General features: G+C 43.3%; 1 protein-coding gene across 7 annotated transcripts in view; it reads left to right on the forward strand.

Moving 5' to 3' along the window:
* Positions 1-25,888, forward strand: part of WDR47 (WD repeat domain 47) — an 83,421-nt gene that overhangs the window by 50,527 nt on the left and 7,006 nt on the right. For all 7 annotated transcript variants that reach the window (XM_017346022.3, XM_051856197.2, XM_002715813.5 and 4 more), the window contains 7 exons: positions 2,865-3,043; positions 7,410-7,667; positions 12,502-12,577; positions 14,461-14,618; positions 20,316-20,485; positions 21,021-21,191; positions 22,310-22,441. In XM_017346022.3, coding sequence (XP_017201511.1) covers positions 2,865-3,043; positions 7,410-7,667; positions 12,502-12,577; positions 14,461-14,618; positions 20,316-20,485; positions 21,021-21,191; positions 22,310-22,441 — 1,144 coding nt within the window. The remainder of the gene's footprint in view (positions 1-2,864; positions 3,044-7,409; positions 7,668-12,501; positions 12,578-14,460; positions 14,619-20,315; positions 20,486-21,020; positions 21,192-22,309; positions 22,442-25,888) is intronic.

Here is a 25,888-nt window from a genome sequence, read left to right on the forward strand (position 1 = left end):
GTGAGATTAAAAAAGAGAGGACAGCTAGTTCAGAAACAAAACTGAGGACATCACCGTTGACCTTACAGTAATAGAAAGGGTTATCAGAATAAAAAACTAATTATAAGCCAACAAATTAGATAACCTACATGAAATGGACAAGTTTAAAGACACACAGGTTATCTAAGACTCAAGGAAAAAAATCAGAAAATCTCAACAGGCCTATAAGAAGTAAAGAGGTTGATCAATAACTGAAAACCTTCCAACAAAACACATCCAGGATTAGATGGCATCACTGGTGAATCCACCCGACATTTAAAGAAGAGTTCACACCAGCCCTTGTAATCCTATTTATTCTTTCTTGTGAATGGATATTTGAAACTGGGCTTTGAAAAAATTTTGGGCCGGCGCCACAGCTCAATAGGCTAATCCTCTGTCTGCGGCACCAGAACACCGGGTTCTAGTCCCGGTCGGGGCGCTGGATTCTGTCCCAGTTGCCCCTCTTCCAGGCCAGCTCTCTGCTGTGGCCAGGGAGTGCAGTGGAGGATGGCCCAAGAGCTTGGGCCCTGTACCCGCATGGGAGACTAGGAGAAACACCTGGCTCCTGGCTTCGGATCAGCGCGATGCGCTGGCCGCCGTGCGCTGGCCGCGGCGGCCATTGGAGGGTGAACCAATGGCAAAAGGAAGACCTTTCTTCTCTCTGTCTCTCTCCCTCTCACTGTCCACTCTGCCTCTCAAAAAATAAAAATAAAAAAATTTGTTGCCTGCTAAAGGAATCTGTTAGACCACTTCTATGCTTAAATTAAGTATTTTTGGCTGGCACCACAGCTCCGTAAGCTAATCCTACACCTGCGGCGTCGGCATCCCAGGTTCTAGTCCCGGTTGGGGCGCCAGATTCTGTCCTGGTTGTTCCTCTTCCAGGCCAGCTCTCTGCTGTGGCCCGGGAAGGCAGTGGAGGATGACCCAAGTCCTTGGGCCCTGCACCCGCATGGGAGACCAGGAGGAAGCACCTGGCTCCTGGCTTCAGATGGGTGCAGCGTGCCGGTCGTGGAGGCCATTTGGGGCTTGAACCAATGGAAGGAAGACCTTTCTTCTGTCTCTCTCACACTGTCTAGCTCTGCCTGTCAAAAAAAAAAAATTAAGTATTTTTGACAAGATTAATATTGTGTTTACCAACTATTAATGCAGTCTCTCAGTGTGTATTTTTTTAAGTAATGCCAATTATGATTAATGTTTTTCTACATTCATATTTTGACTATGCACCACTTATCATTATTATTGTTTTTAAACAGGCAGAGTGGACAGTGAGAGAGAGAGACAGAAAGGTCTTCCTTTGCCGTTGGTTCACCCTCCAGTGGCTGCCGCGGCTGGCGCGCTGTGGCCGGCGCACCGTGCTGATCCGAAGGCAGGAGCCAGGTGCTTCTCCTGGTCTCCCATGCGGGTGTAGGGCCCCAAGCACTTGGGCCATCCTCCACTGCCTTCCTGGGCCATAGCAGAGAGATGGCCTGGAAGAGGGGCAACTGGGACAGAACCTGGCGCCCCAACCGGGACTAGAACCCGGTGTGCCGGCGCCGCAGGCGGAGGATTAGCCTAGTGAGCTGCCGCGCCAGCCTATGCACCACTTATAACCACTATAATTTACATTTTTATTTTGGGATAGTCAAGGAATAAGGGTGGCCATTGATTTTGGTTAGTCTGTTGCTGTGGAATTAAGCTAATTAACTGATATACTTGGGTATATGTATCTTATTTTATTTTAAAGATTTATTTTATTTATTTGAAAGAGTTACAGAGAGAGCCAAAGCCAGTGAGAGAGAGATTTTCTCTCCGCTGGTTCACTCCCCAAATGGCTTCAACAGCCAGAGCAGAGCTGATCCGAAGCCAGGAGCCAGGAATTCCTTTGGTCTCCTACATAAGTACTTGGCCGTCTTCTGCTGCTTTCCCAGGCCACAGCAGGTAGCTGGATTGGAAGTAGAACAGCTGGAACCAGTGCTCATATAGGATGCCGGTGCTGCAGACCAGGGCTTTAACCTGCTGCACCACAGCTCTGGCCCTGAGTGTATATATTTTAAATATTTATTTGAAAGTCAGTGTTGGGGGAAAGGAGAGAGAGAGAGAGAAAGTCAGGAGTCTGGAACTCTATATGGGTCTCCCACTTGGGTGACAGGGCCCAAGTACTTGGGCCATCTTACCCTGTTTTCCCAGGCACATTAAGCAGGGTGTTAGGTAGGAAGTGGAGCAGCCAGGACTTGAACTGGCACTCAGTCGATGTTGGCGTCACAGGTAATAGCTTAACCCCCTGTGCCACAGTGCTGTGATGTACTTGAATTTTTTTTTTTAAGATTTATTTGTTTATTTGAAAGGTGGAGTTACAGAGAGGCAGAGAGGGGGTGGGGGGGGAGGGAGGGAGAGAGAGAGAGAGAGAGAGATGTCTTCCATATGCTGGTTCACTCCCCAAATGGCCGCAATGGTCAGAGCTGGGCTAATCCAAATCCAGGAGCCAGGAATTTCTGGGTCTCCCACATGGGTGCAGGGGCCCAAGGACTTGGACCATCTTCTGCTTTCCCAGGCCATAGCAGAGAGCTGGATTGGAAGTGGAGCCACCAGAACTTGAACCAGCATCCTCATGGGGTACTGGCATTGCAGATGGTGATTTTACGCACTGTGCCACAGTGCTGTCCCCTCTACTGGAATATTAAAACTCATAGATACTATGTTATGTTTCAAAGAACAATATATTGTTTCATAATTGTTAAATATAGCTAGTTACATATTTTAATTATATATATGTAGCATTTATAAATAATTTATAAATGGTATATTGAGTCAAGACATAGTATAGACATTGCCTGCTCAAATATATAATTTTTTTCTAATATTTTAAGCTTCGAGATTCAACAGAACAGTTTCAAGAATATTACAGGCAAAGACTGCGCTATCAACAGCATTTGGAACAGAAGGAGCAGCAGCGACAGATATACCAACAGATGTTGCTTGAAGGGGGTGTGAATCAGGAAGAGGGTCCTGATCAGCCACAGAATCTCACCGAACAATTCCTTAATAGGTTCGTCTTTGAGTTACTTTCTGAAATATAAGGAATTATTTAAAAGTTATTGAAAGCATACAGTAACTGCCACTTTTATGTATAGCTTGAAATTTTAAGGCTTTTTTTTAAGCATTTCAGGTAACGTGGAATTACACAATGTCTTTCTGCCATAGCATTCTGAGGGCTCAGCTAGTGCAGAAAAGTATGGTGGTTCAGTGTACAGACTGGAAGCAGACTGCCAGGTGAATCTAGCTCTGTCCCAGGGTGACTGAGGATGAGGAACTTAGTTTCTTTTTTGCCTGTTTCTTCATGTACTTCATAGTGTTGCCATGAGAGTAAATGAGTTTAATCTGTGAAAGTGTTTGGGGTGGGCACTATGCAGCCTGTTGTAAGCACTGTGTTGTTAGCTGTTATTTTTATTATTATGACTGCTTAAGACTGGAGATTTATTTATTTCAAAGGCAGAGAGGGATATCTTCTATCTGCTGGTTCACCTCCAGGTGGCCACAAGAAGCCAGGAGCTTCTTCTGGTCTCCTGCGTGGAGACCAGAATGGTCCAAACACTTGAGCCGTCTTCAGTTACTTTCCCAGGTCGTTAACAGGGAGCCAGATTGGAAGTGGAGTAGCTGGGACCTGAACTGGCACCCATATTGGGATTCTGGCTTCGAGGGTGGCAGTTTTACACACTGTGCCACAATGTTAGCCTCATGGATTCAATATATTAAAATAATTCATTTTTATAATTTTTGCCCAAGCCTTATGAACACTTTTTTTTTTTTTTTTTTTTTTTTTTGGACAGGCAGAGTTAGTGAGAGAGAGAGACAGAGAAAGGTCTTCCTTCTGTTGGTTCATTCCCCAAATGGCTGCCATGGCTGGCACACTGCGCCAATCCGAAGCCAGGAGCCAGGTGCTTCCTCCTGGTCTCCCATGCGGGTGCAGGGCCCAAGCACTTGGGCCATCCTCCACTGCCTTCCCAGGCCACAGCAGAGAGGTGGACTGGAAGAGGAGCAACTGGGACAGAGCCGGCGCCCCAACCAGGACTAGAATCCGGGGTGCCAGCGCCGCAGGCGGAGGATTAGCCTAGTGAGCCACGGTGTCAGCAAACAGGTTGTTTTTAACTATAGAAGGATTATGTATATATCTGTATGTGAGTTTAAAAGTCAATAAACCAGAAGGTATGTATTTATTTATTTAAAGAAAATTCAAATTTAAAGGCAGATCGATAGAGCAGGATCCATCTTCCAACCACTGATTCACTTCCAAAATGGCTGCAGCGAGTTCGGGAGCCAGGAACTCCATCCCAGTTTTCCAGGTTCTTGGGCTATTTCCATCCTCTGCAGCTTTCCCACGCTTATTAGCAGGGAGATGGATTGGAAGCAGAGCAGCTAGATTTGGGATGCTGGTGTCACAGGCAGCAGCTTAGCTCACTGTACCACAACACTGGGCCCAGACAAAATGAACAAAGTTGTTGAAAGATTAAATTAGTTAGTATATGTAAAATTACTTAGAATAATTCCTGGCATGTGGAAATGTGCTTTAAATGTTGGTTCTTAGGTGATTATGATTAGGCGTTTGCCATGGTGACTGTCAGTTCTTCACTTGGCTCAATAATATTAGGAATAACTTGCTTGACAGTGAGGTTTGTGCAAGTCATTGATCCCTGATTGATCTTGTCGCCCCTGAACATTCATTCTGGAAATTGTTCTCTTCCAACCTCTGATAGCTCAGGGGCTTGTCACAGTTTTCCTAATTTGATGAATTACCACTTCTGGTTCTTAGATGTCTTCTTCATTTGCCTAAAAGTCACTGTTGCAGTTTGACTTTCCAAGCAGATGTCTAGTAGTTAGAAGACAAAGTGGCGAAGTTCTTTGACTCCAATAGTGGTAAGAGGTGCACTTCCTTAGAAAAAGAGCTAAACTATTTGAGAAGGTTCATCCTTCTTTAATGGCAAACATACAGAAAACTCAGGAGTTTTTCATATAATGTAGGTTCAATTTAGAGCATGTATATTATTCAGCAGTTCTGTCAATTTCTTTAGCAACAAAAATTTAAAATTTCATCAAAAGTTATAAAAATCTATAGGATAGGGGCTGGCGCTGTGGCGTAATAGGTAAAGCCGCCACCTGCAGTGCCAGCATCCCATATGGGCGCCGGTTTGTATCTCGGCTGCTTCACTTCCAATCCAGCTCTCTGCTGTGGTCTGGGAAAGCAGTAGAAGGTGACCCAAGTTCTTGGGCCCCTGTACCCGTGTGGGAGACCCAGAAGAAGCTCCTGGCTCCTGGCTTCGGATTGGTGCAGCTCCGGCCATTCCAGCCATTTGGAGAGTGAACCAGTGGATGGAGGACCTCCCTCCCCTCCCCTCCCTTCCCCTCCCCTCCCTTCCCCTCCCCTTCCCTCCCCCCCTCCCCTCCCCTCCCCTCCCCTCCCCTCCCCTCTCCTCTCCTCTCCTCTCCTCTCCTCTCCTCTCCTCTCCTCTCCTCTCCTCTCCTCTCCTCTCCTCTCCTCTCCTCTCTCTGCCTCTCCTCTTTCTATATAACTCTGCTTTTCAAATAAATAAATCTTCAAAAAAAAATCTCTAGGATAACCAAGTCTGTAACTGTGAATGGAAATTTATCCTATAAATTATGTCATTCCTTTAACTTTTTGTTTTTGTTTTTAAAGATTTATTTATTTGAAAAGCAGAGTTTCAGAGACAGAGAGATCTTCCATCTGCAGATTCCCTCCTCAGATGGCCAAAACCTGGAACTCCACCCATATGGGTCTCCCACTTGGGTGGCAGGGGCCCAGGTATTTGGAGCATCATCTGCTGCTTTCTCAGGCACATTAGCAAGGAGCAGGAACAGAAGTAGAGCAGCTAGGATTCAGATTTGAGCTCAAATGGGATGCCAGCATCTCAGGCAGTGGGTTTACCTGATATGCTGCAATACCGATTCCTGTACCAGGACTTCTAAAATACCAGACTAAAATCAAGAACAAGTTAAATAGGTATAGAACCTGCAAATAAAAATGTACTTTTCTCCCTTAAAGTTTTATTCTTTCAGATCATTCTGGCAGCAAATCATTGTTTCTAGCTTTAAACTTTGCTTCTTGCTTTCAAGAGGCATAGAAAGAAACAGGGAAATAAGCATATTACTTGATCTTATTAGAAAAAAAATCAGCTACCAATCATGGTATTTTTACCAATAGTTCTGTATCAGTATACCTCTTAATCTTTTGTTTTTATTCATGCTATAATTGGCACCACTGATTTAACACTTATTTTTGGCATATCCTGCCCTTCCTCCATCCCTCTTCACTTTAAGAGTTAAAATGATATGTTGGCATTTTTTAAAAAAAAGATTTATGTGGTTGGCATTGAGGTATAATGGGCTAGACCTCCACTTGCAAAGGCGGCATCCCATATGGGTGCTGGTTTGAATCCCATCTGCTCCACTGCTGATCTGGCTCTCTGCTAATGTGCCTGGGAAAAGCAGCGGAAGATGGCCCAAGTGTTTGAGCCCCTGCACTCACTTGAGAGACAGGGATGAATCTCCTGGCTCCTGGCTTTTGCCTGGCCCAGTCCCAGCCGTTGCAGCCATCTGTGGGGTGAACCAGCAGATGGAAGATTTCTTTTTCTCTTTCTCTCTCATTCTCTCTCTGTGTAACTCTGCTTTTCAAAGAAATACAATCTTTTAAAAAATTTACTTATTTATTTGAAAGGCAAAATGACAGGGAGAGAAAGATATTTTCTATGTGCTGGTTTACTCCACAAATGTCTGCAACACTGGGGCTGGGCAAGGTTGAAGCCTACGATTCCATCTGGGTCCCCCACGTGGTTGGCAGGGACCCAAGTACTTCGGCCATTATTTGTTGCCTTTCCAGCTGCATTAGCAGAGCTGAATGGGAAGTGGAGTAGCTGGAACTCAAACCAGGACTATGAGAAAGAGAACACACACACACACACACACACACACACAGAGAGAGAGAGAGAGAGAGAGAGAAACAGAATACGAATGCACGAGTGAGTACTCTCATTCGTTGGTTCAGACCCCAAGTACCTACAGGGGCTAGGCCTGGGCTGGAGCTGAAGCTAGGAGCTGGGAACTCAATCTGGGTTCACATGTTGGTGGCACACATTAGTTAGCAGGAAGCTGGAATTGGGAGAAGAGCCAGGATATGAATCCAGGCACTGTGATACAGGATGCAGCCATTTTAACCCCTATGTCGAATGTCTGCCCCATGATGTTGGTAATTGTAACAGGAATTTTATCAAAAAAAAAAAAAACAGAATAATTACCATGGATTATGTATTATGTGTACATGTATTTACCACCTTAAACTTTTAATGTATATATTAGGAATGTCATTAAGTTTTTATCTTAAAATAACTGTTTAATTTTTATAGGTCCATTCAAAAGCTTGGTGAGTTAAATATTGGAATGGATAGCCTTGGTAACGAGGTGTCAGCACTTAACCAGCAATGTAATGGGAGCAAAGGCAACGGATCTAATAATTCTTCTGTGGCAAGTTTTGCTACACCGCCCCAAGACTCTAGTCAAAGACTCACACATGATACATCGAATATTCACACAAGCACTCCTCGTAATCCTGGATCAGCAAATCACATACCTTTTCTTGAGGAATCACCTTGTGGAAGCCAAATGTAAGTGCTTATTTTGTAAACCTGGAAATATTAACTTCTCTGTAATGAATAGAAACACAGACAGTTGAACTTCTCTTTGGAGCTTTACAGTGGAAGTTTTTGGAGCTTTCTACCATTTTTCCCCCCTAACCTGCCTTAATTTATATTCTCTTCTACCAACTTCTAGGTCTCTATATAGTCCCTAATTTCCTTTACGGCTTCCTCACTATACCAAGACAATTCTGGTTTTTTTTGTTTGTTTGTTTGTTTTGTTTTGACAGGCAGAGTGGACAGTGAGAGAGAGAGAGACAGAGAGAAAGGTCTTCCTTTTGCCGTTGGTTCACCCTCCAATGGCCGCCACAGCTAGCGTGCTGTGGCCAGCGCACCGCACTGATCCGATGGCAGGAGCCAGGTGCTTCTCCTGGTCTCCCATGGGGTGCAGGGCCCAAGTACCTGGGCCATCCTCCACTGCACTCCCTGGCCACAGCAGAGAGCTGGCCTGGAAGAGGGGCAACCGGGACAGAATCCGGCGCCCCGACCGGGACTAGAACCCGGTGTGCCGGCGCCGCTAGGGGGAGGATTAGCCTAGTGAGCCGCGGCGCCGGCCTGACAATTCTGTTTTTTATAAGCCATCTTCCTACAGTTTCAGGATTAGGTCCTCCCTGATTTTCTTTTTTATTGCCATTGTCATCTTTCAACAAATATATTAAAAATCACACTTTTGGGGCACGAGAAGGTGTGGTTTATAACATGATGGAATGATTACAACAAGACAGAGTTGGTGGCACTGGCAGTTGTAGTAGTTGAAGACTACATATTTGTTTTCACAAATTGGAAAGTTTTTATCTCAGTAAACAAGTGTTTATTTGTAACATAGAACAATTTTCAGGGTGCTGAATTTAAAAATGCATAACTTGACTTTTGGCACTTGGATGTGTATAGGTATTAGCCTTATAATAATTAATTTAGAATATATGTTTACCTAATATTTACTTCTTTATTACAGTTCCTATGATATTTGTTTTGAGTACTCTCAAATCTAGAATTCAAAAATTTAAATTTAATTTTTATCAATGTAATATACATACATGGTTTAAAAAGCCAAATCGTACTTAAAGGCCTAAAACAGAATTCCCTGTCTTACCATCTTTGTGTACCATTTCTGTTTCCTGTAGGCTGTCATTTTTCAACCCATTTGGGTGTTTTGTTTTGTTTTTTTTTTGTTTACAAAGCAGAATGACAGAGATCTTTTACCTGCTAGTTCACCTCCCAAATACCTGCAACAGCCAGAGCTGGACCAGGACAAAGCCAGGAGCCTAGAACTCCATCCAGGTCTCCCACGTGGGTGGGAGGGACTCAACTACTTGAATCTTGCCTCTCAGGATGGGCCTTAGTAGGAAGTTGGATTGGAAGCTAAGTAAGGCTTGAGCAGGCTCACTGATATAGGATAGAGGTGTCCCAAGTGGCTACTTTACTTGCTACACCATAGCACTCACCCTTGGCTATTTCTTTTGCTGTATATTTTCACATTTCTTTTTTTTTTTATTTTTTTTTTTATTTTTTATTTTTTATTTTTTGACAGGCAGAGTGGATTGTGAGAGAGAGAGACAGAGAGAAAGGTCTTCCTTTGCCGTTGGTTCACCCCCCAATGGCTGCCGCAGCCGGCGCGCTGCGGCCGGCGCACCGCGCTGATCCGATGGCAGGAGCCAGGAGCCAGGTGCTTTTCCTGGTCTCCCATGGGGTGCAGGGCCCAAGCACCTGGGCCATCCTCCACTGCACTCCCTGGCCACAGCAGAGGGCTGGCCTGGAAGAGGGGCAACCGGGACAGAATCCGGCACCCCGACCGGGACTAGAACCCGGTGTGCCGGCGCCGCTAGGCGGAGGATTAGCCTAGTGAGCCGCGGCGCCGGCCTATTTTCACATTTCTGAATAGTATGTTTCTATTTCTATTTTTATTATCCACTGGTTTTCTTTCATGCTTCCCACACAGAACATACTTTGTTTATCCCTTCTTTCACCATATACCAGTTTTTGTTTAAATTAGTGTTCAGTGTTATATTACTAAGAACATGTAAATGTTTTTCCTGGGGACAGCACCTGCCTCAATTTGCTATGTGTGTGTATGTCCACATGCTGTTTTCTTTTTCTTTCTTTCTTTCTTTTTTTTTTTTTTTTTTGACAGGCAGAGTGGACAGTGAGAGAGAGACAGAGAGAAAGGTCTTCCTTTGCCGTTGGTTCACCCTCCAATGGCTGCCGCGGCCGGCGCACCGCGCTGATCCGATGGCAGGAGCCAGGTGCTTCTCCTGGTCTCCCATGGGGTGCAGGGCCCAAGTACTTGGGGCATCCTCCACTGCACTCCCAGGCCATAGCAGAGAGCTGGCCTGGAAGAGGGGCAACCGGGACAGAATCCGGCGCCCCGACTGGGACTAGAACCCAGTGTGCCGGCGCCGCAAGGCGGAGGATTAGACTAGTGAGCCATGGCGCTGGCCCATGCTGTTTTCTTAGACACTATCACTATAAACTGTCTGCAGATGCTTTGACAGAACTATGATTATAAAAGCACAAAACTTTTCTCATTATTATAAAATATATCAGATAATTTTTTCTATTCCATTTTTCTTTTTTCCTGGGAGGAATCCTTCCAGGATCACTCCTGCTTCACTTCATGTTATTTCTTCTAGGCCATTTTAGACAGGCCTTGAGAATCCTAGGACTTCCTCACCATCTTCCTGGGATTTCATTGCCTCCTTCCTGTCTTGGACCCCTGTTTTCAGGATCTCATGTAGTTTCCTGAAAATGGGTCTATCAACGGTGAAATTTCTACAACCTTGCTTGCATAAAAATGTGTTTGCTGTATTTCACTCCTGATTTGTTAGTATTTTGAATAGAGAATCTAGGGTGGAAATCATTCCTCAGCATGTCAAAGGCACTGCTACCTAATCTTCCAATCTCAGTGGTCATGTTATGAAGTCTGATTCCTTTTTAATTCCCAAGTGCAAGAAGCCTGTTGCTTTATCCAATCTGATTTTTCAGATCGTTCTCTTCCCTGAGGTTCTTTTTTTTTTTTTTTTTTTTTTTTTTGGACAGGCAGAGTGGACAGTGAGAGAGAAAGGTCTTCCTTTTTCCATTGGTTCACCCCCCAATGGCCACTGTGGCTGGTGCACTGCGCTGATCCAAAGCCAGGAGCCAGGTGCTTCTCCTGGTCTCCCATGTGGGTGTAGGGCCCAAGGACCTGGGCCATCCTCCACTGCACTCCCTGGCCACAGCAGAGAGCTGGATAGGAAGAGGAGCGACCGGGACAGAATCCAGTGCCCGACCAGGACTAGAACCTAGAACCTGGTGTGCCGGTGCCGCAGGCGGAGGATTAGCCTATTGAGCTGCAGTACCGGCCCCCTGAGGTTCTGAAACTTCCTTCATTCTGCTGGTACTTCATGAGTCCTTTTAAGCTGGAAACTTAAATTATGGGAAATTGAGAAATTATTGATTGATTGATCTGTTCTTTACTATTTTTATTTTGTAAGAGTTCTTTCTTGTGCTTTAAATTTACTTTTTTAAAAAAAAATAGATATTTCTCTTGTTTTACACAATCTTCATTTCTTCTTAAATCTGTAAGAATATATTTTTCTATCTTTTGTTCCCTAAATTGCCATTCTTTTGCATTCCTTTTTCAATTAGTCTATAAAAATTTTTTTAAAATATATTTGAAAGAGAGACCGAGATCTTTCATCTGCTGGTTTATTCCCTCACTGATTGTGACAGTCAAGGCTGGGTCAGGCTGAAACCAGGAGCTCAGAACTAGATCTGGGTGTCCCACATGGGTAACAGGGATACAAATACTTGAGTCATCACCTGCTGCCTCCCAGTGTGCACATTAACAGGAAGCTGGAATCTGAGCAGCAGAGGCAGGGCTGCAGTCGAGGCACTTTGGTATCAGCTGTGGGCCTCCCAAGCTGCATTCCAGTTGCTGCAGCAAATGCATGCCTCTCTATTTGTTAGTTTCTAGTTTTCGTGTAGGAGGCTTTCTTCAAGTATCTGGAACTTTTTAGCTATGTGTTAAGGGTTAGGCATTTTTAAAAAAAAATGAAGGGGAGGGGATGGAGCCATATACTACATTGGCCTCACCAAAAAACTGAGTAAGTGGAAATACTGTCTTATTTTTTTATAAGAGACCCTCAACTGTTAGTTTCTTTCTTTCTTTCTTTTTATTTGACAGAGTTAGTGAGAGAGAGAGAGAAAAGGTCTTCCTTCCATTGGTTCACCCCCCAAATGGCCACTACGGCCGGAACTACACCAATCTGAAGCCAGGAGCCAGGTGCTTCCTCCTGGTCTCCCATGCGGGTGCAGGGCCCAAGCACTTGGGCCATCCTCCACTGCCCTCCCGGGGCCACAGCAGAGAGCTGGACTGAAAGAGAAACAACCAGGACTAGGACCGGTGCCCATATGGGATGCCAGCGCTGCAGGCGGAGGATTAACCAAGTGAGCCACGACACCAGCCCCAACTGTCAGTTTCTGTTGGGGGCCTAGATAATTTTCCTGAAGAGCAATCTCCAGGTTCCTACCTGGGGTAAACGAGATTTAAGCCTAGCAAACAAGATTCTGGAACTACGCAGGTGAAGGAAACTTGATACCTCAACTGTAAATTATGTGGGCTTTGACTTCCCAGCGTGGCTTTTTGGCCCCTCTTTACAACTATTTTAGTTTCACTGAATCTGAGTCTCTTAATAAATTTCTATAGAAAGTGACTTTGAATGAATTCAGTGAGAGTCATTTACGAAGAAGAAAAATTACAGGTTGAAGGTTATTTTGTGTGTTGGTATTTATAGTAAACTTTATTTGAAATTTCTCCTCCTTACAGCTCATCAGAACATTCGGTCATTAAGCCACCTCTTGGTGATTCTTCAGGGAGTCTGTCGAGATCAAGAGGGGAAGAGGTAATACTTTAGGGAAGAAAATTTCACATAAACTTGCAAATTTTGCTAAGGAAGTCGGAATTCAAAGATGCATTTTGGCAGTCATTGTAAAGGCTGGGCTGTTGGTTTACTCCCCAAATGGCTGTAGTGGCCAGAGCTGGGCTGATCCAAAGCCAGGAGCCAGGAGCTTCTTTCAGGTCTCCCACAGGGTGCAGGGGCCCAAGGATTTGGGCCATCTTCTACTGCTTTCCCAGGCCAGAGCAGAGAGCTGGATTGGAAGAGGAGCAGCTGGGAAACAACTGGTGCCTCTATGGGATGCTGGCGCCACAGGCAGAGGCTTAGCCTACTACGCCACAGTGCTGGCCCCTTAAAAGTTTATCATGCATCAGAGGAGAGCAAATAAAATCAATCTGAATGGCTTCTGCTAAAAGCAACCCTTGGCAGTTATTAATATAATATGGGCCATTTCATCAGTTAGTCATTCCCTTCCTTTTTCTCCACTACCCATGCTGTTTCTGTGGCAGCCAGTCACAGTTTTTTTATGTGGCTCAATGGAAAATGCTGTATTTCTAGTCAAATATATTCATAGGAATAACATAAGAATTCAACTTATATATCTTAGGTAGACATGATGTGTTACATTAAGTTTGCTCCCTGCTCTCCCAGTGAGGATATATTGCATGAGTATATAAAAACTTGGGTAGAGAGAGAAATAGTCTCTTTGTTAGTATGGTCATCGTGAATTTTGGAGCCCTTGGATGCAGTCAGAGCTGAAACGATCTGCCTCTGTGTGTGTACTCGACATTGAGACTTCTCAAACACAGAATTTGGTTGAATCTGTTGGCCGTACTCAGTGTGGAGGTCCCTGTTCCAGATCCAGTCAGTCCTGTCAAGGTATCAAGGTGATTTCACTAGCAGAATCCTGAAAGCTTCTATATGGAACTGCTTCAACTTGCGTCTTTAGAAGACAGCTGTGGATAGGTAGATTGCCAGTTTAAAATAAACATGAAACTCAAAATTCAGTGCTCTAATTAAATCACCTTTATGGTTTCACAAGAGTATTCTTTTTTTTTTTTTTTTTTTGACAGGCAGAGTGGATAGTGAGAGAGAGAGACAGAGAGAAAGGTCTTCCTTTTGCCGTTGGTTCACCCTCCAATGGCTGCCACAGCTGGTGCGCTGCGGCCGGTGCACCGCGCTGATCCAATGGCAGGAGTCAGGTACTTCTCCTGGTCTCCCATGGGGTGCAGGGCCCAAGCACTTGGGCCATCCTCCACTGCCTTCCCGGGCCACAGCAGAGAGCTGGCCTGGAAGAGGGGCAACCGGGACAGAATCCGGCGCCCTGACCGGGACTAGAACCCAGTGTGTCGGTGCCGCTAGGTGGAGGATTAGCCTATTGAGCCGCGGCGCCAGCCACAAGAGTATTCTACATACCTATTTGACATACTGAAATATTCTTTGTTGGAAATGATGGTAAACTTCATCTTTTTCCTTCTTTTTACCTTTAATAGATTAAATAGTAGTCCTTTGTACTTCCTGCTTTTAGAAACAAATGATGCTCTATAGTTTTTGTTAGAATTTCTGTATAAGTAAGCTTATTTTTTCTTGACAGTTTAAAGAGAACTTTATGTGGGATGCATATTTAATTTTATATTTTGTCTTAATCAGCAAAGAAAAACTTGAATGTTTATGAACTATCTGACTTTAGTTTAACAATGAGCAGCAATATTTAAGAAAATGAAGGTTAATTTGGATTTGCCACTTAAAAGAACATATGACTATAGATAAAAATATAAAGTGATCAAAGAGGAATAATACAGTTCAAATGAATTTAAAATAGGATTAAGATGATTTCTCTCTAATTCACTTTTTTCTTAGAATGACTTTTGTATTCATTCTTTCCATAGGATGACAAATCAAAAAAGCAGTTTGTTTGTATTAATACCCTGGAAGACACACAAGCTGTTAGAGCAGTGGCTTTCCACCCAAGTGGTAATTTATATGCTGTTGGTTCAAATTCAAAAACCCTGAGAGTGTGTGCCTATCCAGAAGTAATTGATCCAAGGTAAGGACCAAAGGTTTGTACTACTATTTTTGCCTTAGTTTTTTTTTTTTTTTTTCCATTTGAAAGGCAGATGACATAGAGAGGAAGAGAGATCTGTTCCTTCTGCTAATTCCCAAAATGTCCACAATATCCAGGGCTGGGCTAGGAAGGAGGTGGGAATCAGGAGCTCTATCTGGGTCTCCTACGTAGGTGATACGGATTCAACCATTTGAGCTGCAGCTGCTGCCTCCCAGGATCACATTAGCAGGAAGCCGAATTGGAAGTAGATTAGCCAGGACTCGAACCAGGCACTTTGATAAAGGACATGAGTATCACAAGCAGCATCTTAACTCACTGTACCACAATGCCTACCCCCTTGCCTTAGTTTTTATTGTTACTATGTTGGTTCCTTTTTAAGCATTGCCATTCAGTGATATTTCAGTTTTTGCTTCCTTTCCTTCTGTTAAGCCTTATTTTTATTTTCAGAGCTTATGAAATATACTTAAGTCATAGATTAACTTATACAATATTTGGGGAAATGTTTTTGATTAGGCCATTGTTCAATCAGTATGCCAGTCTTATTTTCATGAATTTATTTATTTATTTATTTTTTTAAGCTAGAAAGTTCTTATATTCTAATTAAATTGTATAGGGTAAAGTAAGGCTAGTTATAGGCTTTGAGGAAACACATATGTGTTATAATAGCTTCAGGAAATCATTAAGTGGAAATATATGAAATTGCTGATAGTTGACCTTTTTTTTAAAGATTTATTTTTTTTAAAAGAGTTAGAAAGAGAGAGATGGAAAGGCAGAGAGAGAGAGAGAGAGATCTTCCATCCACTGGTTTACTCCCCAATTGGCTGCAACGGCCAGAGCTGCACCGATCCGAAGCCAGGAACTAGGAGTTTCTTCCAGGTCTTCCACGTGGGTGCAGGGACCCAAGGACTTGGGCCATCTTCTACTGCTTTCCCAGGTCACCAACAGGGAGCTGGATCAGAAGTGGAGCAGCTGGGACTTGAACTGGTGCCCATATGGGATGCAGGCCCTGCAGGTGGCGGCTTTACCCGCTATGCCACAGCGCTGGCCCCTGACTATTTTAAACCTCAAAAAGTTAAAATTCAATCAATTTAACAGTGGTTTTATTTTCTTCTTGTAACAGGTGATAGGATTTGGAAATAAAATGTATGTCTTTATGTATATCATTAAAAATGGATGTATGACCATGTATAATAATGTATATTATTTGGTATACATCTAATTCTTCAAAGTTATCAAGAAGTAGAGGCTGGTGCTGTTCTGTAGCAGGTTAAGCCACTGCCTGCACCCAGCTGCTGCATTCCCAATCCAGCTCCCTGCTAATGGCCTGGGAAAAGCGTCAGAAGGTGGCTCAAGTACTTGGGCCCCTGCCACTCATATGCAAAACCTGGATAAAGCTTGCCACACCAGCATCCCATATCAGAGTTCCTGGTTCAAGTCCTGGCTGCTCTGCTTCTGAACCAGCTTCTTCCTAATGTGCCCACAAAGGCAACAGTTCATGGCCCAAATGCTTGGGTCCCTGTTACTCATGTGGGAGACTCATATGGAGTTCCTGGCTCCTGGCTTTGGCCTGGCCCTGCCCTGGCTGTTGGGCCATCTGGAGAGTGAACCAGTAGATGGAAGATCTCTCTGTCTCTGTCTCTGTCTCTGTCTCTGTCTCTCTAACCTTGACTTTCAAATAAATATGTCCTTAAAAAAGGAAAAATTACAAAGAAATCAGATAGCTTACATGTAATGTCACCAAAAACTGGATTTGAACACTATTCTTTGATTAAATAGCTCATTCTGTCAATTTATTTGTTAAAATGTTTACTCTCAAGTCATCCTTGGGCCAGTGTTGTGGCATAGTGGCATAGTGGCTAAGGCTGCCATCTGTGACCCCAGGGTCCCATATGGGCACTGGTTTGTGTCCCTGGCTTCAGTCTGGCCCAGACCTGGCTGTTGTGGCCATTTAGGGAATGAACCTGGGATGGAATATTTCTCTCTCTCTAACTCTGTCTTTCAAATAAATAAATCCTTAAAAAACCAAAAAACAAAAGTCATCACAACGGCAATCTTGAGCTGTCTGGTAGATTTTGTGATTAGGGAAAGGAATGCCACAGTTGAAATAGTTTGCATACCAGTAAACAAAATCACGGAAACATTATTATTATTTTTTTTAAGAGTTATTTATTAGCCGGCGCCGTGGCTCAATAGGCTAATCCTCCGCCTTGCAGCACGGGCACCAGGTTCTAGTCCCGGTCGGGGCATCGGATTCTGTCCCGGTTGCCCCTCTTCCAGGCCAGCTCTCTGCTGTGGCCCAGGAGTGCAGTGGAGGATGGCCCAAGTGCTTGGGCCCTGCACCCCATGGGAGACCAGGAGAAGTACCTGACTCCTGCCATTGGATCAGCGTGGTGCACGGCAGCCCGCCGGCCGTGGCGGCCATTGGAGGGTGAACCAACAGCAAAAGGAAGACCTTTCTCTCTGTCTCTCTCTATCTCACTGTCCACTCTGCCTGTCAAAAAAAAAAAAAAGTTATTTATTTATTTGAAAGGCAGAGTTACAGAGAGGCAAAGAGAGAGGTCTTCCATCCGCTGGTTCACTCCTCAAATGGCTGCAATGGCCAGAGCTGGGCTGATCTGAAGCCAGGAGCCAGGAGGTTCTTCTGGGTCTCCCACAGGAGTGTAGGGGCCCAAGGACTTGGGCCATCTTCTTCTCCTTTCCCAGGCCATAGCAGAGAGCCAGATAGGAAGTGGAGCAGTTGGGATGGGAATTGGTACCCGTATGGGATGCCAGCACTGCAGGTGGTAGTTTTACCTGCTACAGCACAGTGCTGGCCCCCTTGATATAATCTTTAGATCAATACTGAACATTTCGGGGCGGTGCTGTGGCATAGCGGGTAGAGTCGCTGCCTGCAGTGCTGGCATCCCATATGGGTGCTGGTTTGAGACCCAGCTGCTCCACTTCCAATCCAACTCTCTGCTATGGCCTGGGAAGGCAGTGGAGGATGGCCCCTGCACCTGCATGGGAAGACCCTGAGAAAGCTCCTGGCTCCTGGCTTCAGATCAGTGCAGCTCTGGCCATTGCGGCCAATTGGGGAGTGAACCAGTGGATGGAAGACCTCTTCTCTCTCTCTCTCTCTTTTTCTCTTTTTCTCTCCTTCTCTCTCTCCAGAATTCTGACTTTCAAATAAATAAATAAATCTTTAAACAAATACTTAACATTTTCTAGGTTTTAGAGTTTTATTTTAAATAAATTTTTCTTAATTATAAAAATTCCCAAACGCATGAAAGTAAAGAGATTAATACACTGAAATGTAATAGTTGTCAAGATTACTGTCATGTTTGCCCCATTCATCCTTTTTGTTTGTTTACCAAAATATATATATTTTTTAACATTTTGCTTTTTTATTTGAAAAGCAGAGAGAGAGAGAGAGAGAGAGAGAGAGAGAGAGGACTCCCATCTGCTGATATATTCCCCAAATACCTACAACTGCCAGGACTGGGCCAGCCTGAAGCTGGAAGCCAGGAACTCAATCTAGATCTCTCACATGGGTAGCAAGGACCCAGCCTCTTGAACCATCATATACTACCTCCCAGAGTGCACATTAGCTGGAAGCTGGAATCAGGAGTACAGCTGGGACTCCAACCGAGGCACTTGGATATGGGAAAGGGGTGTTCCAAGTGGCATCTTAACTGCTAGGCCAAATACCTGCTCTGTTTGCTAACATATTTTAAAGTAAATCCTAGAAAACATGTCATTATACCCTTTCATCTTTCAAGATGAATCTCCAGAAATGTGCATATCTTCTTATATAAACTTGATTGTATCATTACACCAACTTAAAATACTTAAATATGTAGTAGTTTTTTTTTTTTTTTTTTTTTGAAGTGCTGATAAGATGCTGTTACTCCACTAAACCAATGCTTGGCTGTCATTGCAAGCTAAATCTTGCTTGGCATTTGGGACCTTTCACAGCTGAGCCTCTGACACCTGACCCACCACATCCATCCCACTCAATCTGAATACCCCATGTTTATCTCCTCCAGCCCCACGTAAACTTTCCCATGCCTCATGCTCTGCCAGTACTTTCCCTATTTTCACTGAAGCTGTTCTGTTTTCTTTTTTCTGGGAAAATTCTCCCTATGCTTTAAGGTCTAGGACTTTAGTCTGGATTGTGACTGCACTTCTTTCACTGTACGTGGATAGTCATGACAGCATCTACCCCTGCCAGATTTAATACTCTGGACAGAGAGACCGGCACTGTGGCTCAGTGGATTAAGCTGCTGCCTATGATGCAGGCATCTCATATCTGAGTGCTAGTTTGAGTCCTGGCTGTTCTACTTCTGATCCAGCTCCTTGCTAATGTGCCTGGGAAAGCAGTAGGAGATGGCCCAAGTGCTTAGGCCCCTGCCATCCTTGTGGGAGACCCAGATGGAGTTCCAGGTTCCTGTGGCTTGACCCAGCCCTGCCTGTTGCAATCATTCGGCGAGTGAACCAGCAAATGGATGATCTCTAACTCTTCCTCTCTCTGTCACTCTGCCTTTTAGATGTTTATCTTTTAGATAAACATCTTTTAGATGTTTATCTTTTTATTTCTTTTTTTAAAAAACTTATTTGTTTGAAAGGCAGAGTTTACAGAGAGAGAGAGAGAGAGAGAGAGAGAGAGAGAGAGATGTTCCGTCTGCTAGTTCATTCCCCCAGATGGCCACAACAGCCAAAGCTGGGCCTATCCAAAGCCAGGATCCAGGAGCTTCCTCTCAGTCTCCCATGTGGATGGGAGGCCCAAGAACTTAGGCCGTCTACCAATGCTTTTTCAGGGACATAAGCAGGAAGCTGGATTAGAAGTGAAGCAATCAGGACTTGAACCAGCGCTCAAATAGGATGCTGTGACATTTCAGGCAGCAGCTTTACCCACTATTCCACAATGCTGGCCCTATAAATAAATCTTTAAAAATAAATACATAAAACTCTGGACAGAGAATTTGCCTTTATAATTTTTTTCATTTCGTATTTCCCTACAACTCCAGTCACATTAATATTATGTGTTCAGTAGAAGTTCATTAAATATTTGTATTTATGTAATCCTTTTAACTTTTTTCTTAAAGATTTATGTATTTATTTGGCAGAAAGAGAGAGAGACATAGTGACAAAGGTCTTCTATCTGCTGATTACTCCCCAAATGCCTGCAGCAGCTGAGGTTGGGCCAGCTGAAGCCAGGATCCAGGAACTTCATCTGGATCTCCTGTGTGACTGTCAGGGACTCAAGTACTTGAGTCATATCTGCTTCCCAGACCCATTAGCAGGGAACTGGATTGGAAGTAGAGTAACCAGGACTCAAACCAGAACTCCAATAGGGGACACAAGCAGTAGCTTACCTGCTACACCACATCACCTGCTCTGAATATTTTCAACTTGAAAGTAGTATTACTTTTCTATTTTTGTTTGAGTTAAAAAATCCATGAAAAATATGAGAAATAGTTTTGTCATAAATCCTATTTCCTATATGATCTGAAATTAGAGTTGGTTAGTGTGATAATGGTTTATAATTTACCTTTTGGATTTTAAGTATGCTTTAAATTTATTTTTTCTATGATTTTGAAAACTATTAATAGCCTTTTGTCTTAAACACTTTTTACGCTCCCCCTGATGAATAACCACAGGCTACGAATTAAAGTATGTTTCTGTAATTTTTCTTCTCAGTGCACATGACACTCCTAAGCAGCCAGTGGTACGTTTTAAAAGGAATAAACATCATAAAGGATCCATTTACTGTGTGGCTTGGAGTCCTTGTGGACAGTTACTGGCTACAGGATCAAATGACAAATACGTCAAAGTGCTGCCCTTCAATGCTGAGACCTGTAATGCAACAGGTAGGGCCCAAGTATGTAAGCAGTAACTGGCTTACCAGTGTACATGTTATATTCCCCTTTGGTTTATCTCTGTGTTGTCTTCAATGAAATCTAAGAGTGTAAATTTAAAGAAGAAATTTTTTATGTTCTAATCATTTGGTTATGTCAGTAAAGCATTATTTTTATTTAATAACCTTTTTTATAGTTGGCCAGGTTGTATCTGAGCTTTATAAAATCATCATCAGAAAAGTAATTTTTAAATAATTATAAAGTTAGAATTCTATTAATTTCTGTAGAATATCTTTATTTTTGGAATAAAACACAAGAAAGTAACTATATAAATCTTTTAGGGATACTATAACTGAGTCAGTGTTTTGATTTCTTTAAGGTTTTTTGGCTCAGAAAGCAAAATTGATTATATCATTAATCCCTAAATGAAAACAAACTGAACTACACCACTATTCTTGGTCAATCTTGAGGCAGATTAGCAATCTCAAATTATCACAGTCAGTTGAGCAGCATTTTTTTTTTTTTTTAATTCTTATTGCTGTTTCAGGACCAGACCTGGAATTTAGTATGCATGATGGGACAATTAGAGACTTGGCATTTATGGAAGGCCCAGAAAGTGGTGGAGCTATTCTGATAAGTGCTGGAGCAGGCGATTGTAACATTTATACAACAGATTGTCAAAGAGGACAGGGCCTCCATGCTTTGAGTGGACATACTGGTATGTAATAAGTGTCGTGTTACATTTCCTTTTATTCAACCTGCACTTTTGTTATTTTCATTAAAGAGTATATTTCATCAAAATTGATCTTTTCAAGATAGAAGACATTTATTTCAGATATTTAGATTGTGAACTTCGGATAACAACACAGTAATGATAACTAATATTGATATTCCCCTGTGTGCTAAATTTTTTACTTATACACATAAATCCTTAATTCATTCCTCACAACCAGTTTATGAGACAAGTTTTATCCTGATTTTATTTATGAAGTGAAGCCAAAAGGATAAAATGATTTAACCAAATAATAAGGCTACTTTAAGTGGCAAAACTTAGTTTAGGACCCCAATAAAGATGATAATCTAATCCCAAAATCCTATGATTCCTCCATAGAAATGTTGCCATAATTTTAAATGATGTCTTGAAATACTGAAAAAGCCTACTGCAGTGAAGGAATTACTAAAGAAAGATTGAGTATGTTTCAGCATAGTTTTGTGCATTTTTAAAAAAGATTTATTTATTTGAAAGGCAGAATAAGAGAGATAGATGTACAGATCTTCTTTTTGCTGATTTACTGCATTTTCCTAGGCTGGGTCAGGCTAAAGCCAGTAGATAGGCGCTCCATCCAGGTCACCCATGTGCTTGACAAGAACTCAAGTACTCCAGTCATCATCCACTGCTTTCCAGGTGCATTAGTAGGAAGCTAGATCAGAAGTGGAGTAGCCTGAACTCAAGCCTGCACTCTGATAGATGCCAGTGTTCTAAGAGGGGCCTTAAACTTCTGTGCCATAACACCCACCCCTTGATGGTGTGCATTTTACTGAATTTTAATGTTTTTGAAAATTGTCATTTTGTTTGTTATACAAGAAACTTCAAATTGAAGGGAAATTAAATATAAAAATGTTTATTTTGACATCAAAATTTTTTAAATTCATGCAAATGAAGATTTTTCAAAAGTTCATAGAAAATGTACATTATGAAAACACTATGCATGAAGAAAATCTTATAGTATATTTGATTAATCAGACCATCACTTGTCTGGTATTGTGTACTCAATTTCAAATATGTACAGAAAAGTATTCTTCCACAGTAATGAGTAAGTATGTGATCTTTTATAGGGCACATTTTAGCACTTTATACCTGGAGTGGCTGGATGATTGCATCTGGTTCCCAAGATAAGACTGTTAGATTCTGGGATCTTCGAGTACCAAGCTGTGTTCGTGTTGTTGGCACAACATTTCATGGAACTGGTAGGTTTTTATTCTTAAAGATTTATTTATTTGAAAGGCAAGAGGGTCAGAAAGAGGGAGAGACAGAGAGTAAGAGAGATCTTCCATCCACTGGTTCACTCTCCAGATGGCCCCAACAGCCAGGCCGAAGCCAGGCTGAAACCAGGAGCCAGGAATTCCATCTGGGTCTCGCACATGAATGACAGGGACCCAAGCATTTAGGCCATGATCTGCTGCCTTCCTAGGCACATTAGGAAGAAGCTAGATCAGAATCAGAGCAGCCAGGACTTAAACCAGGTACTCTGATATGAGATGCTGGTGTGGCAAGTGACTTTTTAGCTTGGTGACTCCAGGTTTTTCTTTTCTTTTTTTTTTTTTTTTTAAAGATTTATTTACTTATTTTGAAAGTTAGAGTTACACAGAGAGAGGAGAGGCAGAGAGAGAGAGAGGTCTTCCATCTGCTGGTTCACTTCCTAATTGGCTGCAATGGCTGGAGTTGTGCCGATCCCAAGCCAGGAGCTAGGAGTTTCTTCCGGGCCTCCCACAGGGGGGAAGGGGTCCAAAGACTTGGGCCATCTTCTACTGCTTTCCCAGGCCATAGCAGAGAGCTGGATAGGAAGTGGAGCAGCCAGGACTCGAATCAGTACCTATATGGGATGCCGATGAATCAGGTGGCGGCTTTACCCACTACACCATAGCGCTGGCTTGCCAGGTTTTTCTTTGTTCTCTGGTCTAATCTCTCTCCCTCTCTTTTTTTCTTTTTTTTTTTTTTATGATTTATTTTATTTATTTGAAAGCGTTACAGAGAGAGGTAGAGACAGAGAAAGAGATCTCCTATCTGCTGTTCACTCCCCAAATGGCCACAACAGCCAGAGCTGTGCCAATTTGAAGCCAGGAGCCAGGAGCTTCTTCTGGATGGCCCACATAGGTGCAGTGGCCCAAGCACTTGGGCCATCCTCCACTGCTTTCCTGCTTTCCTGCTTTTCTCTGCTTTCCTAGCAGAGAGCTGGATTGGAAGTGGAACAGATGGGACTCAAACTCGAGCCCATATATAACCCACTGTGTCACAGCGCCAGCCCCTGCCCTTTAATTATTTATTTATTTGAAAGTCAGAGTTAACAGGGGATTGCAGGGGGAGATCTTCAGTCTGTTCATTCACTCCCCAGATGACTGCAATAGCCAGGGCTGGGCCAGGCCAGAGCCAGGAGCTGGGAGCGTCTTCTGGGTCTCCCATGTGGGTAGCAGGAGCCCAAGCACCTGAGCCTTCTTCCTCTCCTTTTCCCAAGCACATTAATGGGGAGCTGGAATGGAAGTGGAGTAACTGGGACATGAACCAGTGCCCATTTGGGATGCTGGCATTGCAAGCAGTGGCCTTACCCACCATACATAGTGCCAGCCCTCTTTTTCTTTTTTAATAAGAATTTATTTCAGTGAAATCATACTTTTTAAAAAAATCTTTTATTTTCATTTTATTTGAAAGGTAGAAGGTCTTCCATCTCCTGGTTCAATCCCTAAATGCCTACAACAGCAAGGGCTGGGCCAGGCAGAAGCTAGAAAGCAGGAACTTAATCCAAGTCTCCCATGTTGGTGGCAGAGACCCATCTACTTGAGTCAGCGCTGCTGCCTTTCAGGGTGTGAATTAACAGGAAGCTGGATTGGAAGCAGAGTTGGGACTTGAACCCAGGTACTCTGATATGGGATGCTGCAGTCCCAAATAGCATCTTAATCATTGCACCAAACACCCACTCTATTCTTTTACACTTCGATTCAGATTTTGACGTGATTTGTAACAGCAAATTTGAGTCTGTAATACACACATATATGCACATATACTTACATCTATGTCCATATCTCTCTCAATATAAATGCACATGTACTTACAGGTATATCTATATATAAATAGGGGATCCTTGATTTGTTAAAGTTTAGTTTATATTGTTATCAAATTAATCTGTAACATAGTTTAAAGAACCAAATAGTTCAATAAGACCTACTAAGGAAAAGAGCATTGCTCTAGGAGTTGCCCCCTGCCTCATTGCATGTTTCTCAGAGGCAACCATTTTTTTTTTTTTCAAGATTTATTTATTCATTTGAAAGGCAGAGTTACAGAGAGGCAGAAGCAGAGAGAGAAGTCTTCTATCCGCTGGTTCACTCCCCAAATGGCCACAATCGCTAGAGCTGGGCTGATCTGAAGCCAGGAGCCAGAAGCTTCTTCTGTGTCTTCCATGTGGGTGCAGGGGCCCAAGGACTTGGGGCGTCTTCCACTGTTTCCCAGGCCATAGCAGAGAGCTTGATGGGAAGCAGAGCAGCCAGGACTTGAACCTGGCACCGATATGGGATGCCAGCACAGCAGGCAGCAGCTTTACCCGCTAGGGCACAGCATTGGCCCCAGAGGCAATCATTTTTAACTTCAGCAGTGTTCCTTTGGTATTTATTTCCATATTTCTAAATAGCAGGCTTGTAATCCTAGTTTTCGTTTTAAGATTTAATTATTTGAAAGAGAAGACAGAGATCTTCCATCCCCTGGTTTACTCCCCAGATGGCCTCAACAGCCAGCACTGAGCCAAGCCTTAGACAGGAGCTTCATTCAGGTCTCCTATGTGGGTGGTAGGAGTCCAAGCAGTTGGAACATCATCTGTTGCCTTCCCAGGTGCATTAACAGTGAGCTGAATCAGAAGTGGAGCAGCTGAGACAAACCTGCATTCCAGTATGGGATGCTGGCATAACAAGCAGTAGCTTAACCCATTTTGTCACCATGCTGGCCCATAACTGTTACTCTCCTCCCAGCTCTCCAATTTTTGCTCTTTCTTATTCAGATGTCTCTGTAAAGTCTTTCCCACTCACATTATTACCAATTTCCTTACCCTCAGTCTTAAATCTACTCCAGCTCAACTCCTGGCGCAACACTAACATGCTGCCTTTTTCCAACGTCACCAATGAACTTCATGTTTTTTATCTTCTACTTTAGTTCAACTGTGTTGCCTGATGGTGAAAGTTGAATTCTTCCATTTCTCTTTTGGGCTTTCTACTCTTCTTTCTCCCTTTTGGATAATTACTCCTTTGCTGGCTCTTCCTCCTCTGCTCAGCCTCTGAGTTTGGCATTTCTGGCATTTCTTAGGACTCGGAACTCTAGTCTCCCTTCTTTCTTTAGGTGATTTTATTCATCTCCCAAGCTTTAACCATAACTTGTATGCTGAAAGACCTTAAATTTTTCTCTCTAGCTCAAGTGTATTCTTATGGTAGGCTGATCATCCTAACCTCCTTCCTTGATTGTACAGGATATTTCAAACTTAGGATGTGTTTTTTTTTTTTTTGGACAGGCATAGTGGACAGTGAGATAGAGACAGAGAAAGGTCTTCCTTCTCTGTTGGTTCACCCTCCAATGGCTGCTGCGGCCGGCACACCACGCTGATCCGAAGGCAGGAGCCAGGTGCTTCTCCTGGTCTCCCATGTGGGTGCAGGGTTCAA

This window comes from Oryctolagus cuniculus, chromosome 7 (genome assembly GCF_964237555.1).
Source record: "Oryctolagus cuniculus chromosome 7, mOryCun1.1, whole genome shotgun sequence".
Lineage (NCBI taxonomy): Eukaryota > Metazoa > Chordata > Mammalia > Lagomorpha > Leporidae > Oryctolagus > Oryctolagus cuniculus.